Genomic DNA, 17,181 nt, shown 5'->3' with positions numbered 1-17,181 from the left:
GCTGATCATAAACATGTAAAATAAATACTATAGTTAAAGAAATGACTGTATTTTATTCTTTATATTTAACATCTAATTGATCTTACGTGCTTCTTCAGAACAAATGTTCATTGCTAAAGAAGCAATTAACGCCTGTGCTCTGTCAGAGCAGGAGCAGCTAAATAGCCATGCAGCTCTGTCAGTCAAAATGTTGCCACTTCTTTGGACAATAACATATTTGCTGTCCTGAAATAGCAAAATATATGTTGATGTCTCAGTATACAGTATATTTATATATATAAAAAGAAAGATATGAAGGTAAAATTAAGAATGAAGATTATATATAGACATACGGCAAGCTTCATATGTTCACCATTGAAGTCAGGCAATGCAAAGACGGTGGCTGTGGCATTGCACACGCTTACAGCATTATGTTGTCGTAATTGAAAAATATAAGATGACAGACTGTCCAGGGGAAAGGTGATCTGGACAGCTGCCACATCATTTACCTAAGTGGTATAAAAAAATGATCACAAGGTTAAGAATGTATTCAACAAGAGATCTACACAAACACATTGATGGTTTAACCCTGAAGAAATTAAATATGATAATGAGTAATGCAATGCAACATAGGCAGTGTTGGTTGGGTGACTGCCTTTAAAATGGTAATGCAAGGCATATGTAAGACTGGATGATTCAGAACACAATGCACAAGTGATTTTGAACGAATACATACAATTTCTGACTCTAATGCAGGTCTGCTTTCTGCAATGCAAGGCCCTGTTGCCATCCTGTTGTCTCCACTGGTTTCTCCCGCCTCTTGGGCACTTCGCCTCTTCTTCCTCTTAGGGACTTTGCTGAAGTCGTAAAGAGGCCCATCACCCCAAATAACTTCACGCCGCAACATCCTGTACCATACAAAACAAAGCAATCAAACATTAGGGAAATTCAGGGAAAATTACCTTTTGCTACAAACCACCAGACAACATTCCTGGATTGGTGCTGAAGGACTGTGCTGAAGGTTCAAGGATGTCCTCTTAGACACCTCACTGAGGCCATTGTCCCCTGATCTCTGAGCCAAAAACTACTCCAAAAACTACTCACAACACCTGATTGGCACAATGTATTCACAACACACCACATGATTGGCGTGATGTATTCACATGTCAACTTTTAGCTGTGGAAACCCCATTCATTTCTATGGGAGATTTGAGTGCGGTGTCTCATTAGAAAGTCTCTGGCTAAACCTATTTTATGTCTAATTTGCCAGGGATAACAAAGGCTCTCTGTTGCCTCCTCTCCTCTCTAATGACACCAGCCCGGTCCTGAGCACCCATGATGGCAGACTCCGCACCAGTCTTCTTCTTCAACCTGTCTCTGGCAACTTCATGGGTCCCTGCATTCCTCAAATCAGCGACAATAGTTCCTCTTCCCAAGCAATGAAGTGTCACAGGCCTGAACGATTACAGGCCTGTGGCACTCACCCCCATCGCAGCGAAATGCTTTAAGAGACTGGTCATCACACAGATAAAATCTGCCATACCACCTTCACTAGACCAATACCAGTTTTGCTTACAGAAATAACAGGTTGACAGAGGATGGCATAGACTGTGTTACACCCTCTGCTAGAGCATCTAGAGCACAGGAAAACACATGCAAGGCTTCTTTTTTGCTGATTTTAGCTCAGCTTTTAATACAATCTTGCCGAACAAACTCCGTAGCAAATTACATGAAGTTGGACTCAGCACCTGCATATGCAACTGGATTCAGGACAAACCACACTCAGTATGTAAGGGTCGTCAGGCACATATCATCCACCTTGCCCAATAACCCCCCCCCCCCCCCCAAGAGCTGGTATGGACGCTATACAGCCATGGATGCTGCACCACAACCCCACCTCGCCCCCCTCCCTCCTAAGTCTTAAGTTATACATTGTTTACTTGAGCTTGGATGTGATTAACCCAGGTCAAGTCCTCAAATAGCCTATATGTACTCCAACATACTTGAAGCTGCTCTCTCTTGGGCTCCGCCTAGTGGGCTGTCCTCCTTCAGTGACAGGTTTCTTCAACGCAGGTCCTTTTCTCTTGCTGCTCTCAGACTAAACTGTTTACTCTTTACTGTTTTATTAATTGCATCATAGTTGCAAAGATAGAGCTGAATATAAATTAATTAAAGATGAAGCGGAACAGAATAAAAGCCACACAAAAATCATATTCATTATAGTTATGGTTATGATTTAGAGACAAAAAGAACCCTTTCATTAATTAAGTGTATGCTTAAGAGTATGCTGAACCGATCTTTAAACCAGATCTTTAGACACAAACGAGGAACCACTGAATTTGACATTTAAATTTTATTCTGGCCCCTATAGGAGCACAAACAGGTCAATTAACAGTGAATTACACCAGTACAATAAGTTGTGTGGAATCCTGTGTCATATAAGGTCTGACCATTATATATATTATATACATTAAATGAGTCTATTTGTGTCGTTATTAGTGACAAGCTATTGCTATTGTTGCTTAAACTATTATGCGTAATAACCATCTGCAAAACAGGACTACCAATTATCTGCGAGATATGAGAAATGCCATAGGCTGGCCTTACCACATGTTCTCTTTCTTACATCAATACGTTATGGAAGCATATGAGCCCACTTCAAATCATCTCCAAATATGTGATTATGTATCCAAGCCTATAGGCTAAGTTTAACAACGTTCTTTGGACAATATCCCTCGGACTGCAATTTGAACAGATTTTGCTGTGCTGTACTGCAAGAGTGGCTTGAGATTAACATAGCCTAAATACTGTAATGTTGACACTAATAAAGATACATTTATTAAGTAGGCTAACAAATGAAAAGTGTTTTCAGCTGAAATGGCATGAAGGCTATATGTGGACCGCCTGGACCTTTGAGCAAAACATCAGCAGACAGAGAAGCCCTCAGTGTAGCAATGCAGACTGCTCGGGGGAACCTGCTTATCCAACTGTGGGTCGCCAGTCGAACTGACAGGCTTGGGTCACAACTACTCGCAATATGCTACCGACACCAGTTAACCACAATGTGTAGCCCTATTGGTCATGTTAAGCGTTACTTGCAATGTGAAACTAAAATCTAAGACAGTAGAAAATTATGTTTAAAGACAAGTCTAAGCATAATTTTCTACTGTCTTAGATTTTAGACAAACAGACAAAATGCACCAAAAACAAAACCTCCGAAAAACCTCCAAAACCTCCGTATAGAGAGGTAGCTACACATTTGTTGTTGCATGATAAAGCAATGAACGTGCGTGTAGGCGTTTGACATGACGTTTGATGGATCCAACGGTTGGTAGGAAGGGAGGTTTTTGGCATCATTCCCGCGCTATAGGACGAGTGCCCAAAAAGCGTTGTCAAATGGCCGCCGAGTGGAGGGACTTGCCTAAAGGGACTTTGGCAAAACGTCCATGTGAATACATTGAGCCAATCATGTGGTGTGATGTGAATACATTGAGTCAATATGGTGTGTTGTGAAGACATCTTCCCAATCATGTGTTGTGAACTTGCAGCTGCAGCAAGATTGGTGTCGTGAAGCCTTGCGCACGCACATTTCTGCTGAATAGGATGCCCGATGAGTGCCCAAAAAGCATTGCACTATGGCCGCCGAGTGGAGGGACTTGCCTAAAAGGACTTTGCTTTCACTCTCATGTTGTTTCTAAGTTAGAGTTTCTGAAGACTCCTCTTCCACTTGTCCCACTCTCGTCCAGTCCTTGCTTCATGGTTCTCTGAACAGATAATCTTTTTTTTGGTTTGGTTTTGGTTTGGAACATTTATTTTCTTGAACATGTAGACATTAACAATTAAAATATTTAAGAATCAACATAGACATAGACAACAAAATAAAAATGAAACGTCACATTTTGTTCAAAAAAAAGGAGTAGAGGGAAGCAAAAGCCTGTAGGTCTCTACCCCCATCTTTCAGTTAAATGAATCTTTTATCATCAACGTTTAGTATTTACATATATATATATATTTGCAAACCTTTATCTTATACTTGCACATTTAACAATCATACCTCCTATGTTTATTTATATTCACAAATAATATATATTACGTTGAAGATTAAAATCACTCCTATGTTCATCATATATACATACACCCATACATACACACACACACACAATATATAATTGTACTCATTAAAGGCCATGCATGCATGCCTGCATGCATATTATACATACACATATACATACACAGCCCCCAACGAGCACAATTTAAGATAGTAAACTACTTGTCATTTCCATCACTGAATATTTTCACACATCTCATATTTTGCTATTGTGTATAATTTAAGATGCTTTTTAAACTGTGCAATATGTTTGCAATCTTTGATCCTATCTGGTAAGTTGTTCCACAACTTCACCCCACAGACAGATATGCACATGCTTTTGAGTGTAGAGTGTACCGTTGGTTGCCTCAGTTTCAATCTCCCTCTTAAATTATAATCACATTGTGTTACATTTGCCAAAAACCATAAATTTGGTTTTCTTTACATTGAGTGATAATCTATTTATATCAAACCACAATTTCAACTTGGTTAACTCAGTAGAGACAACCTCCAACAACTGTTTGAGGTTCCCTCAAAATTTTTGAAAACTGGTAGAGCAGGGAAACTGGTCTGTAGTTATTGTAGAGATTTTTTTCACCTTCTTTGAAGATCGGAATTACCTTAGCAGTTTTCATTTTGGTTGGGAAGGAACCCGTTTTAAGTGAAAGGTTACAGATATGTGCTAAGGGATCTGCTATATTAATAATAACTTTTTTTACTATTGTCATATCAATACCATTCCAGTCTGTTGATTTTGGACTTTGTCTAACCAAAGTCCTTTTAGGCAAGTCCCTCCACTCGGTGGCCATTTGACAACACTTTTTGGGCACTCGTTGGGCATCCATTTCGGCAAAAATGCGCGTGCGCAAGGCTTCACGACACCAATCTTGCTCCAGCGGCGAGATCACAACACATGATTGGCTCAATGTATTCACATGTCGACGTTTTGCCGTGGAAGGGGTGGGATATGTGTAGACAACAGCCATATTGGCGTGACAAACTAGCCCCATGCATTTCTATGGAGTATTTGTTGAGTGCTGTGTCTCCACATTAGAAAGTCTCTGGTCTAACTCCACAACCACCACCTTGAAAGAACATGCTTCTCACAACAAACCAAGGGTAACATTCATGATTCTGTGTAGGCCTCACATCCTAGCTTAAGGGGGCACCAATTGAGGTGTAATGCATCTGCATGTTGTTCTATTCACGTTTCTCTAAATCACCTCTGGACATGAATGGAATCCAATTGGAGAGCAAAAAATCATATCTTCACACATATATGTGTGTTTATATATATATATTTTATCACATTTGCCATGTGCTGTACCTTTCCATAGATTATACAAATTATAAATTGCTGTCACATGATAAAACGTGTTGGTTTCCTAGGTGTGGCTCATCTTACTCCTATGCCTGTTGGGTCGTGTATACAATTTTAAAATACATTATATTGGGTAATTTATTACGGTAACACGTCATAACTTCTATCTAATGCAACAGATGCATCCAAACATGAAACAAAGTACTACAAGTACCAAATGTGCCAAAATATCTCAGGACGTCTCGTTAGTTTACTGGGTATTATACGTTGAACATCTGGAAACTACTTCTCGAATTTGCTATACGTTTTCTTTTTTATGATTAAACTAACGGTATAAAAGGAAGGTGGAAGTGTTATACGCACCAAATAGATTTCAAAATGACGTCATGCAATGAACTACACGTTGATTGGCTCTCACCTTTGTGTTCTCATCCAGTGAGGCACGGAGTAGCACCGTGGCGCTGTGGGATAAATAGACTTGCCTTGCCACAACTTTGCATTTGAGTATTTAGACGAACTCTCAACACCTACTGAAAAATGAGCGGCAGAGGCAAAACCGGTGGCAAGGCCAGAGCAAAGGCCAAGACTCGTTCATCCAGGGCTGGACTTCAATTCCCCGTGGGCCGTGTCCACAGGCTGCTGCGTAAAGGAAACTATGCTCAGCGTGTCGGCGCTGGTGCACCAGTCTACTTGGCTGCTGTGCTTGAGTACCTGACTGCTGAGATTCTGGAGTTGGCCGGCAACGCTGCCCGTGACAACAAGAAGACTCGTATCATTCCCCGCCATCTGCAGCTGGCTGTACGTAACGACGAGGAGTTGAACAAGCTGCTCGGCGGAGTGACCATCGCTCAGGGTGGTGTACTGCCTAACATCCAGGCTGTGCTGCTGCCCAAGAAGACTGAGAAGTCCAAGTAAACCTGCTCCCTCCAAGTATCCTAAACAAAGGCTCTTTTAAGAGCCACCCAAAAAACAATGAAAAAAAAAACATTCCAAGTTGTCTTTGCCATTGACGTGTTTTGTGCAAAATCAAAAATATTTATTCACACCCGTACATACACAATGTACAAAGTCGTCGAGTAAACAGTGCTTTCCGGCCAATATCTGATCACTCTTACCCCAGAAAATGTCAACCACTAAGACAAATAAGTCTGGTTGAATATAAACCGTTCTTTCATTTATCACTCTGGACTGTTAGTTAATCATGAATGGCTGCGAGATGTTTCTGGGGCCTCGTAGTTCAAGGTGATGACAGTCTTGCAATTGGATCATTTAAATTCTATATAAAAAATATGGTATATTCGTGGAAGCTTGGGGTTTTCTGTTTATAAACAAGCAACTATTTGTAGGCTTTAACGTAGTGAATACAAGCCATCGGTCATAATTTGTGTACATGACGTCTAACAAGTTAATTGTTTGTCGTGCTTGTTTCTATAACAGTCTACATGCACTGACCGATGGAATGTTTCAGTATGTTTCTTTTATTTATCATTTAAATTGAAGATTGTTTGTAAATAGTCCATCAACACAATGATATAGGCCATTACGGGGGTAAGCTTTGTATTTTGAATTTCAGGCGGCACTCGGATGACCAATCAGCGGCTCCCAACAACCTGACGTACAAGGGGGCAGGCTGAGACCGTAGGCCTTATATACCCAAGATCCGCAGTTGTAGCTATACTGTTCAATTCTGAAGAATAAGTAGCAATGGCCAGAACCAAGCAAACTGCCCGCAAATCTACCGGAGGCAAGGCTCCGAGGAAGCAGCTCGCCACCAAGGCTGCGCGTAAAAGCGCACCTGCCACCGGTGGCGTGAAGAAGCCTCACCGTTATAGGCCTGGCACCGTAGCTTTGAGAGAAATCCGTCGTTACCAGAAGTCTACTGAGCTGCTGATCCGCAAGCTGCCCTTCCAGCGTCTGGTCAGAGAAATCGCCCAGGATTTCAAGACCGATCTGCGCTTCCAGAGCTCTGCTGTCATGGCTCTTCAGGAGGCTAGCGAGGCTTACCTCGTCGGTCTGTTCGAGGACACCAACCTGTGCGCTATCCACGCCAAGAGAGTGACCATAATGCCCAAGGACATCCAGCTGGCTCGTCGTATCCGTGGGGAGCGTGCTTAAGTGATTTTGAAGTCAATAACTGAAAATTCAAAGGCTCTTTTAAGAGCCACCCAAACATGTAAAAAAGCTGGTTTCCATGTCTTGGTTAAATTGGTTCATGGGTAGTCGTACTATTCTTTGGCATATCTGCATGGTTCGGTATTTTGTAGTAAGTGTCGCGTCTTCATTGGTAAATGCAAGAGGGATCGATGCTAGCAAGTTAAACGTAATCTACACTCCGATGATCCCTCATATGATAAATTCGTGTGAAGGGGACATGACTACAAGTTTCGGACTTTTGACCAGAGCCACACAAAAGGAAGTTTAATCTCGTTTTGCCATGACGAGATCAAACTAGACATATTGACATTAAACTCCAATATTCGTGAATGAAGTTGAAATATCGGGTAGACTAATCTCGACATCCCGTATTTATTCTTGACATTCAAACGTGGTATAGCATGCTACAGTAAATACACAAATGAGACCAGTACAACACAGCTGTAGTCTTCCTTATCCAGTCTTCCTTCCTGGTCAGTGTTTCTACCACTATCGTGCAGTTTCTCTCTCTCCAAACCACACAAGGAGTTAATCATGTCCTTTGATGGCGTTTGGAGCATCACTCAGCCGTGGCAAAACACGGACAATATGGTAAATAAAAGGTTCTAAGTGTAGGCTAAGCATTCTACCTAATCCCGGAAGTAAACGGCTTTGGATACGTGTTCGGTCCAGCGAAATATGCTCTTTAAACAAATGTATCGTCCCTGTCTGGACACATGTTAAAAACAAGTTGTGCCGTTTTCGACATGTTGGTTTTAAGAGTGTGCGCTTTCTCAGATAACTGTTGAATGCAAATGAATGCAGTGCAGTATTGGAATTACTTTTCAAAGAGAACGTGGTGGCTCTTAAAAGAGCCTTTGGATTAAAGCGCGTTCAAAGTCTGGCTTTACTTGGAGCTGGTATACTTGGTGACGGCCTTGGTTCCTTCGGACACGGCGTGCTTGGCCAGCTCACCGGGCAGAAGCAGACGCACTGCGGTCTGGATCTCTCTGGAAGAGATTGTAGAGCGCTTGTTGTAGTGAGCCAAGCGTGAAGCCTCTCCAGCAATGCGCTCGAAGATGTCGTTCACGAAGGAGTTCATAATGCCCATAGCCTTGGAAGAGATACCGGTGTCAGGATGGACCTGCTTCAAGACTTTGTACACGTAGATGGCATAGCTCTCCTTCCTGCTCTTTCTGCGCTTCTTGCCACCCTTGCCGGCGGTCTTTGTCACGGCTTTCTTGGAGCCTTTCTTTGGGGCAGGCTTAGCTGGATCAGGCATTCTGATGTCTCGACTGTATGTTCGATAAACTGACTATCTTCAAGTCACCCTGTATATGTGTGTTTTATGCAAATAGAGGACTGCGTCACTTTACACGCCCACGGCCAGAATTCTTTGTCATTTCCCTCCTAAATCAAATACCCACACGGTTGGTCGTTTTGAATCGAAGGAGGCAGAGGCGAGAAGGTTAGCACCACCCACAGATAATCGGTTTACAGTACACCACCTTCTTTTGTTCTTATTTCCCTCACTTTTCTTTTGAATGACAGGAATCCTTCGAAATGGCAAAAAACATTAAGCGTTACAAATCAGTTAGCTTTTCTCAGTGTTCCTGATTTCTCGAATTATGATTAAAAATGTATTAACTGATCAACAAAACTAGGGTAAAAAGGACAACAAACTGTTCTGTACTGAACTGTGGCTTCTACAGCATGGTGTGAAGGGAAATGACACATTTACAGTAAAATATAGGAAAACTGTATTTACTGTAAAAGTGAATCTTTCTATACACCCTGACGTTCCTGTCTGTCAAGCCACATGTATGCTTGACAGATTATGAAAACTAGTTGACACCAACTACTTTAAGACTTTGTAATGGCACACGCGACTTTTCACCATGCATTTTCGTTTTATTGTTTCTGCAGACGATTTGGTTCCATCATTTGTGAACCCTAAGTTTAGACTTGATTTATGTCATTCTATAGCGCAGTCATGGGTCGCACTTCATACATATGAGAGATTATGTTCTGCATTCAGATTATGATATGCAAATGTTCTGGCGCTTCTTGGGTTGTTTTCATATGAATACATGGTTTTCTTTTGGCCACCACGGGATGAGGACTGCACGTCTGAGCGTCTCATGAGATGGCAATGCACCAGTCAAATCGTGCGACAACATATTATATTGCCGACAGGCAACAGCATGCAAGTGGTTTATTTATAGATTTTTCATAATTCAAACTTCCCTATACTTCATGGAACACAAGTTTTTATGAGAAACTGGGTGGCTCTTAAAAGAGCCTTTGTGTATAAATCGAGAAATAAAGCTGATCTTTATCCACCAAAACCGTACAGTGTACGACCCTGGCGTTTCAGAGCATAGACGACGTCCATGGCGGTCACGGTCTTTCTCTTGGCGTGCTCGGTGTAGGTGACGGCATCACGAATAACGTTCTCGAGAAAAACCTTCAACACACCACGGGTTTCCTCGTAGATGAGACCCGAGATACGCTTCACACCACCACGGCGGGCAAGACGCCTGATTGCAGGCTTGGTAATTCCCTGGATGTTATCACGAAGAACTTTGCGGTGACGCTTTGCGCCTCCTTTTCCAAGACCTTTGCCTCCTTTGCCTCTACCGGACATCTTTCAAACTTCTTGCGACCGAGAGTTGCACGAATGTAAAGCAGCTATGGCTCGCAGCTCATACTACTTTCCACAGAGAGGACCTTGTTGAAAACTACTAAGCACTGCCCCTTCACTCTCCCTCCGTTTGATGAATGGAGTGTGCGCGGGCATTTAGGCGAATATACGTCACCGAAAAAACGCCCACATCTGAGCTTCACCCCACCCCACCCCACATCACAATGAAACAAAGTTGGACCGACATTGTTACTTTGCACAACTGTTTTTTGTTTTTGTTTTTTATTTTCTATCACAATTCGACACAGGACAGGCATACTTAATCTTTGTGCGGTCTCCGAGTCACATTTACCCTTTTTATTTGTTTCTAAGAAAAAAAACTGTACAAGAATGTTTTTTCTTCCTGATAATGGCTTTACCAATTTGGTAAACATGCCAACATACCCCTACACATTTGCAACCTTCAAAAGATGTCTGGGTGAAATTGACCCAAAGACACATGAAACACACAGATGTAAAAAAAAACACAATAGACACACACACACACATGCTCGCACACACACTCACACACATACTCTCACTCACTTACATGCTAAAGTTTTTTCAAACCTAGCCCAGAAGTTCCTGTTGTCCTGCAGTCTTTACACTTTACTCACTTTCACCAGAGACTTTTTTAATGTGGAGACACAGCACTCAAAAAATACTCCATAGAAATGCATGGGGCTAGTTTGTCACGCCAATATGGCCGTTGTCTACACATATCCCACCCCTTCCTCGGCATAACGTCGACATGTGAATACATTGATCCAATCATGTGGTGTGATGTGAATACATTGAGCCAATCATGTGGTGTGTTGTGAAGACATCATGCCAATCGTGTGTTGTGATCTCGCCGCTGGAGCGTGAAGCCTTGCGCACGCGCATTTCTGCCGAAAAGGATGCCCGATGAGTGCCCAAAAAGCGTTGCAATATGGCCGCCGAGTGGAGGGACTTGCCTAAAAGGACTTTGCTTTCACTCTCATGTTGTTTCTAAGTTAGAGTTTCTGAAGACTCCTCTTCCACTTGTCCCACTCTTGTCCAGTCCTTGCTTCATGGTTCTCTGAACAGATAATCTTTTTTAATATTTTCTCAATCTGTAGTCTCTCGCTCAAGATGGTGGTGAATTACTGTACTGAAGGGCCTATACAGGGAATTTATCTATACACTGTCAGGTAGAGCAGCTATTATGAATATTTGAGGGTGTTGAAATACCAACAATATGTTATAACATTGTGCTGGATCGATACAGAGTAAATACTGAAGGACTGCAGGAAATTTTAGCATGTATGCAGAGACTTTTTCTCATGAGAAGACACAACACTCAAAAAAACTCCACTGAAATGCATGGGGTTATGGGTCTATCCACTTGTCTCGTAAGTCCCCCTCCGGAGTTGGAAAGTGTAAATTACCCAGCTTTCTTGCGGCATTTCACAGAGGCACGCCCCATTTAACTCGGAGCTCTTGAGGGTACCCACAAAGTCCTTATAGGCAAGTCCCTCCACTTGACGGCCATATTGCAACGCTTTTTGGGCACTTATCGGGCATCTATTTCGGCAGAAATGCGTGTGCGCAAGGCTTCTTGATACCAACCTTGCTCCAGCGGCGAGATCACAACACATGATTGGCACAGTGTCTTCACAACACACCACATGATTGGCTCAATGTATTCACATGTCGACGTTTTGCCGCGGAAGGGGTGGGATTAGACAAGTGCCATTTTGGTGTTACAAACTAAGTCCATGCATTTCTATGGAGGGTTTTTTGAGTGCTGTGTCTCCTCGTTAGAAAGTCTCTGGTAGTAAATGTAACGTTTTGTTTTCGATCGGGTTTTCTAAAGAGGCTAATGTAGCTAACAATAACAATGCATACCATAACAATGCATACCAACGGGCCTGGCTCTTTGCCGTTGCGGTCAAGCTGCAGGGTTAGTACCCTGGAGACCTGGGTTTAAGACCGGGTGGGGTCACAGCTCTCTCCATTCGCTACAGTGAGTATGTGTGTGTGGGTGTGTGTGCGAGCATGTGTGTGTGTGTGTGTTCATGCAAATGAACGGGAGTTAGCGTCTTCTTTAGTGCACCCGATGGGAACCAAAGAGAGGAGTGTTTATTTGCAGTCTATCAGAAATGAGGGCAATTACAGACACAATGCAGAGGTGATCAGGACCGGCAGGGGTGAACTAGTTCCCCGAAAAAGCCCAATGACGAAGGCAGAACGCTCTGATTTTTTGCATTGTTTGTTTTGCCATGGAGAAAGAGAGGAAAAAGTCTGCAACACCAGTATATGCTCCCAATAGTTATGTTTTTATTACCGTGACGTTTCAAGCCAGCTCAAGCCCTTCATCAGACGTCATTGGTGTTTTGCCATGGACTCTTTCTGAGAAAAGTTTTAAGGCGACATCACAAAACATGTCCAATGAAACCCAAAAGTTCATGCACAACCCCTGGCAACAGTAGAAAGAACAGAGGCGCACTCAAGGGCTTGATACTCATACAAATATGTATTGAGAGCCGAGGTTATTACAATAAGTCTACGGAAGGTTGCGAAACTTGGAAAGAAACACCTGAATGAGAGGAAATGATGAGATGGTTGACTAAGCTGTGATTTTCCAGAAGGTACATGAAATCAGATGGTCTGACTATATATCCTCGACTGCAGTCAGAACGAGGCCAAATGGAACGCTCCGATGATCCTTCCATTTACGGAGGATATCCAAAAACTTCATTTGTACTTGGGCTCCAAGAATGATGAGTATCCCAAACTTCTTCCTTTGACCCTTCAGATGTTAAGATGGTCATGTTTAGCCCAGACATGTTTGGAAAGTGTTTTTCTAGTTTTCAACAGGAGAAGAGAGGGTGAAGTGTCTTCTATGCCTTTGTCAGCCTTCATTTCAAAAAATACATCCTAACCACACAAAGACATAGGCTGGGCATTAAGTGAAACGGAAAAACAGCTCTGTTGGCATTTTTCTAGAATCAAGACAAGGGGCAAACGTGGACGCAAAGTGTCCATACTCCTGACCCCAAAGATGGTCTGCTCATTAGATTGGCTTGTCAACACAAGAGTAAAGTGCGGCATACAGAAGGACAACCCATTCTTCTTTGCCAGACCCGGCTCAATGTTTCATCACAGAGGCTCAGACTGCCTTCGCACATGTTTACAATAGAAGGATATACTCTTCATTCTAACTCATCAACTTCAAAACTATCTTACAATCACACAGTAGCAGAATAATAAACAAATTTAAAATTTGTTTTTCTCCAGACTTACCACTAATCACCTTATTATTAAGAGGAACACAACACAAATAATTATGCAGTCCTAAATGTCTATGCTGTTCAAACACCACTAGACCTCATTTCCTAATTTTGACAGGGGAATCTCATGCTTACAGACCCATAAGATAGATAGATAGATACTTTATTGATCCCCAAGGGGAAATTCATAAGACTCCCCCTTACAAAAATTAAATGTTTGTGGCAGATTTGCAGCAAACTTGTGGGTGAACTTTGTGGGAGACAAATGAGTTCACTAGAAAATATCGCCAGAAGTTTGCCAGTGTTGGCCGCTAGAGGCAAACTTCCAGCAAGTTTGGCACTAGTGGCAAATGTGTTCGCCAGTGATTTGCCATCACACTTCGCCAATAATGGCAAACTTCCAGTGAACTACTGTTGACAAACCTAATTTGCATAATGGCATTGCTGCAAATTTGCTGCAACATTACCAAAGTTAACCGCAACTGTTTGCCAGAAACCTAATTTTAATGTAAAAATATGACCTGCGTCAACTTCGCCAGAAACCTGAAATTTCTGTAAGGGCCTGCCACGCACAAATCATCAGACAATCTCCTCACACACCAACTCATTGTTGCACCTTCGCAGAGCTGTAAAGGCATCACTTATAATTACATTTCAAAGTGTGATGAGCACACACACACACACACACAGACATCCCAGCTAGAGCAGGTCTGTCACCCACATCACACACAAAGAGAAATGTCTTTCTTATATAGACTCTTTTCGTTGAAATTGACACAAAATGTGTTGTCTCTGAGCATCATTTTAACACATCACTTTTTAGAATGGATTACTGAAGCCCAAGTGAAGTTCCTACTCCATCCTATTCTTTTCTTTCCACAAAAATTGTAATTTACGTTTAGTATTATTATTATTATGACCGCCGCGCAGCGAAGCGCCCCGGTCTTTCAGTGTCCCGGGAATCCTTGTTGGTGTACGTCACTAAATGTACACACACACACATACACACATACACACACACACACACACACACACACACACACACACACACACACACACACACACACACACATAAATAAATATAACACAAACAATCAAGAATTTCTCAGAATTATGAACTTATTAGCGACGTTGAGCCAAATGAGTCAGACAAAGGCACTGATCTTTTGCCCCTTTATTTTCTACTTGTTTCAGAAAAAAGAAACTGAAAGATGTGGGGGGGGAAACAATATACAAATTCTGTAAAAATGGATGTTTGAATGCTGCAGCTGGTTGGGGGCTGTAGAGCTGCTTGAGAGTGAATGAGAGCAGACTGGAATGGGAGAAGGAGCTTAGTCTTGCTGGTAGTCTGCTGGTGGGCTTCTGCTAGTCTAGATGATCCTTTGTTGATGCCAGAATTCCTTCTTAATTTGGATCGGCGACTATGTAGGGATGGTGTATTGCTTAAGACGCATTCTCATTTTTTTGATCACAACAAGGTGATTGAAAAGCACATTTTTCAAAATGTTCAGGGTTGTGTAGACCGGTATTAATTATTTCATTCTTCCACCTTGGATGTTCACTTCAATGGATATTTCTGCAGGGGGGGGGGGGCAAAATGACACATTACTAAGACATTTTGCTCTGGATTCTCTGAGGTTAAATTATAATAAGTAGAAATGTTGGCCAGTTTTTGACAATGATAGATAAATGCTATGTGTTAATGATGTCCTCCAATGGTTTGCACCCACTTTTTTGGCATTTGTTGATGATGTCCCTGACGGTGCCTTGATCTCTCTGAGGGGCGAATCTGTCCACCATCTTGATAAGGTCAGGATGGGAAGCCAAAAATGCCAGCGTGTTACGGGCATGGGTCCTGTTTTAGACACAAACAATACATCAACACCGATTTATTTACAATGAGGATATCAACACCAACTCATTAATAATGACAGCATTAAAACAACATTGTGATGTTTTATATGTTAAATTATCATTCAAAATATGTTTGATGCCACAATGACTTTTCATAGGCAGAACTGCATGCCTGTTTTCATTTCATTACAAGAGGGCATGAGACACACACTCTATTAAAGACTGGAGTAGAATCCTTTGACCAACATCACACTTGACATGCTTGGCACATTAGCTGAATACACTTGAAGTGGCTAAGCCAGACATCACTTATTGCAGAGAACGTTTAGGAAGAGTCAACCAATTTACTCCAAACTTCTCTGTCATCAAATTTTTAATTACAGGTAAACATAGCCTTAAACCTATGCCAAAACAGCTTTTAGTATTTTGCTCATTTTGATGTGTAAAAGCTATAACTCTTATTGAATGATCAATATTTGCATTATTGAATGCTTGGCTGGAATGATTGTTTTCCACCTTGTTACAGCCATTCCAGCTTTCATGGTAATGTTTTTGTCTTACAGTGTCTTGTCCCTATTCTACGCCCATTTCTTGTGTTAAGTGATGGGAAGTGGCAGTGTCGACGCATGTCCGCATCAGATGGCATATAGGGCCTAGCCGATGCATGACTGGTTAGCTGTTTGCTTTGTCTTCTTTTTTTATTTATTTGTTTTTATTTCAGCTTTGATACTCTTTTTGTAAGTATTCAGGTTATGTAATGAACCCCTAGACATTTCAAATGACATGACTTTTGGATACCACATAATAAGTTGATTGTTTGGTTTGGTTAGAAACTAGAAGAAGTAGCACTCCCACCTGACTTCCTGTGCACTGTCGAGGGCCAGGCAGCTGATGGAGTGAATGAAGCGGTCAGTCAGGTCCTTTTTCCCTGACAGGACACGGGATGCCCCCATGACCTCTGCCAGTCTCTCCAGGAACTGTGCAGTGGTCTTCCTCACGGCTGCATTACGATGTCTTAAGAAGTAGAAAACCATTGAAACACACCAAGAGAAACACAGAGCCAGAGAATGAGTAAGCTAGAGAACCAGAGGAGACAAAGAACCATATAGACCGTTTCAAAAGAGTTCCATTATCAGCATCATAGGTGTTCCCACAAGGCTTCCGTTTTAACCATATTTAGCCAGATAAATAGAGGAGACAAAGAACCACAGAGCCAGGAGAGACATGTGTGAAACCAGGTGAAACAGAGACCAGTTGTTGAGGACTAGTAGAACTAGTATAGTAGTCCTAGTAGAATTAGTATCAGCAGTACCACAGAGAACCAATAAACTTCAGGAAGTCTGAAGTAAAGGCTCATCAGGGTTCTCTGTCCTCCTCACCTGAGTCCTGTGTTGATGAGGGCGTTCATGCTGCGAGAGGGGGTGACATTGAGCACCATGTACCCCAGTGCCAGCTCCATGTCCTCCCTGATGAAGCCGCTGGCCTCTCCAGCTTTCGGCAGCAGTGTCTGGGCTGTGCCCTCGGCCTCCGTGTCCATGCCTCGCCCTAGGTGAGCGTGCAGGTGGGCCAGCGTAATCATGGCAGCGCGGGAAACCATTGAGCGCAGGTTCTTCACCTGGGTGTGTTGAGAAAGGTAGAATTATAAAATGTTACAAGCTGTCTTGAAAATACATAAAACACAGAGAAAGTTTGTTACAACGGTGTTCTCATACTGTCAAAATGTGAGTCCAGGTCCAATACGATTATACATTGTAGTGGCACCAAGACGAGTACTGAAAGTGTGCTGTAAAACTCGCCTCTGAGCAGCCTGAAGGCCTGCAGGATGGCCTCCTCGGGACAGGACACAGGGGGCAGTTTGGCCAGCTCTGGG

At 42.4% G+C, this 17,181-nt stretch overlaps 5 protein-coding genes across 5 annotated transcripts in view; 2 read left to right on the top strand and 3 right to left on the bottom strand.

The window, feature by feature from the left end:
* Positions 1–3,478: 3,478 nt before the first annotated feature.
* Positions 3,479–7,502, top strand: LOC125298530 (histone H3-like). Its single transcript, XM_048249315.1, has 2 exons — positions 3,479–3,485; positions 7,087–7,502. Exons 1-2 carry the CDS (start codon positions 3,479–3,481, stop codon positions 7,500–7,502), a joined length of 423 nt encoding a protein of 140 aa, XP_048105272.1.
* On the top strand, positions 5,912–6,344 carry LOC125298534 (histone H2A-like). Its single transcript, XM_048249319.1, has one exon. The coding sequence runs from the start codon at positions 5,925–5,927 to the stop codon at positions 6,300–6,302; it is 378 nt and encodes a 125-aa protein (XP_048105276.1). The 5' UTR covers positions 5,912–5,924; the 3' UTR covers positions 6,303–6,344.
* A 925-nt stretch (positions 7,503–8,427) lies between the features above and the next one.
* LOC125298537 (histone H2B-like) lies at positions 8,428–8,802 on the bottom strand. Its single transcript, XM_048249321.1, has one exon. The coding sequence runs from the start codon at positions 8,800–8,802 to the stop codon at positions 8,428–8,430; it is 375 nt and encodes a 124-aa protein (XP_048105278.1).
* A 1,053-nt stretch (positions 8,803–9,855) lies between these two features.
* Positions 9,856–17,181, bottom strand: part of LOC125298516 (histone H3-like) — a 72,305-nt gene continuing 64,979 nt past the window's right edge. The window contains exon 3 of the mRNA XM_048249298.1: positions 9,856–10,167. Within this exon, the coding sequence (XP_048105255.1) occupies positions 9,856–10,167 (312 nt within the window). The remainder of the gene's footprint in view (positions 10,168–17,181) is intronic.
* LOC125298521 (TOG array regulator of axonemal microtubules protein 1-like) lies at positions 14,617–17,068 on the bottom strand. Its single transcript, XM_048249304.1, has 4 exons — positions 16,691–17,068; positions 16,167–16,325; positions 15,188–15,312; positions 14,617–15,033 (listed from the first exon to the last, which is right to left on the bottom strand). Exons 1-4 carry the CDS (start codon positions 16,906–16,908, stop codon positions 14,990–14,992), a joined length of 546 nt encoding a protein of 181 aa, XP_048105261.1. The 5' UTR covers positions 16,909–17,068; the 3' UTR covers positions 14,617–14,989.

Source organism: Alosa alosa, chromosome 7, assembly GCF_017589495.1.
Source record: "Alosa alosa isolate M-15738 ecotype Scorff River chromosome 7, AALO_Geno_1.1, whole genome shotgun sequence".
NCBI lineage: Eukaryota > Metazoa > Chordata > Actinopteri > Clupeiformes > Clupeidae > Alosa > Alosa alosa.
The sequence above is the reverse complement of the archived record's forward strand: the minus strand, read 5'-3'. Positions and strand labels throughout refer to the sequence as shown.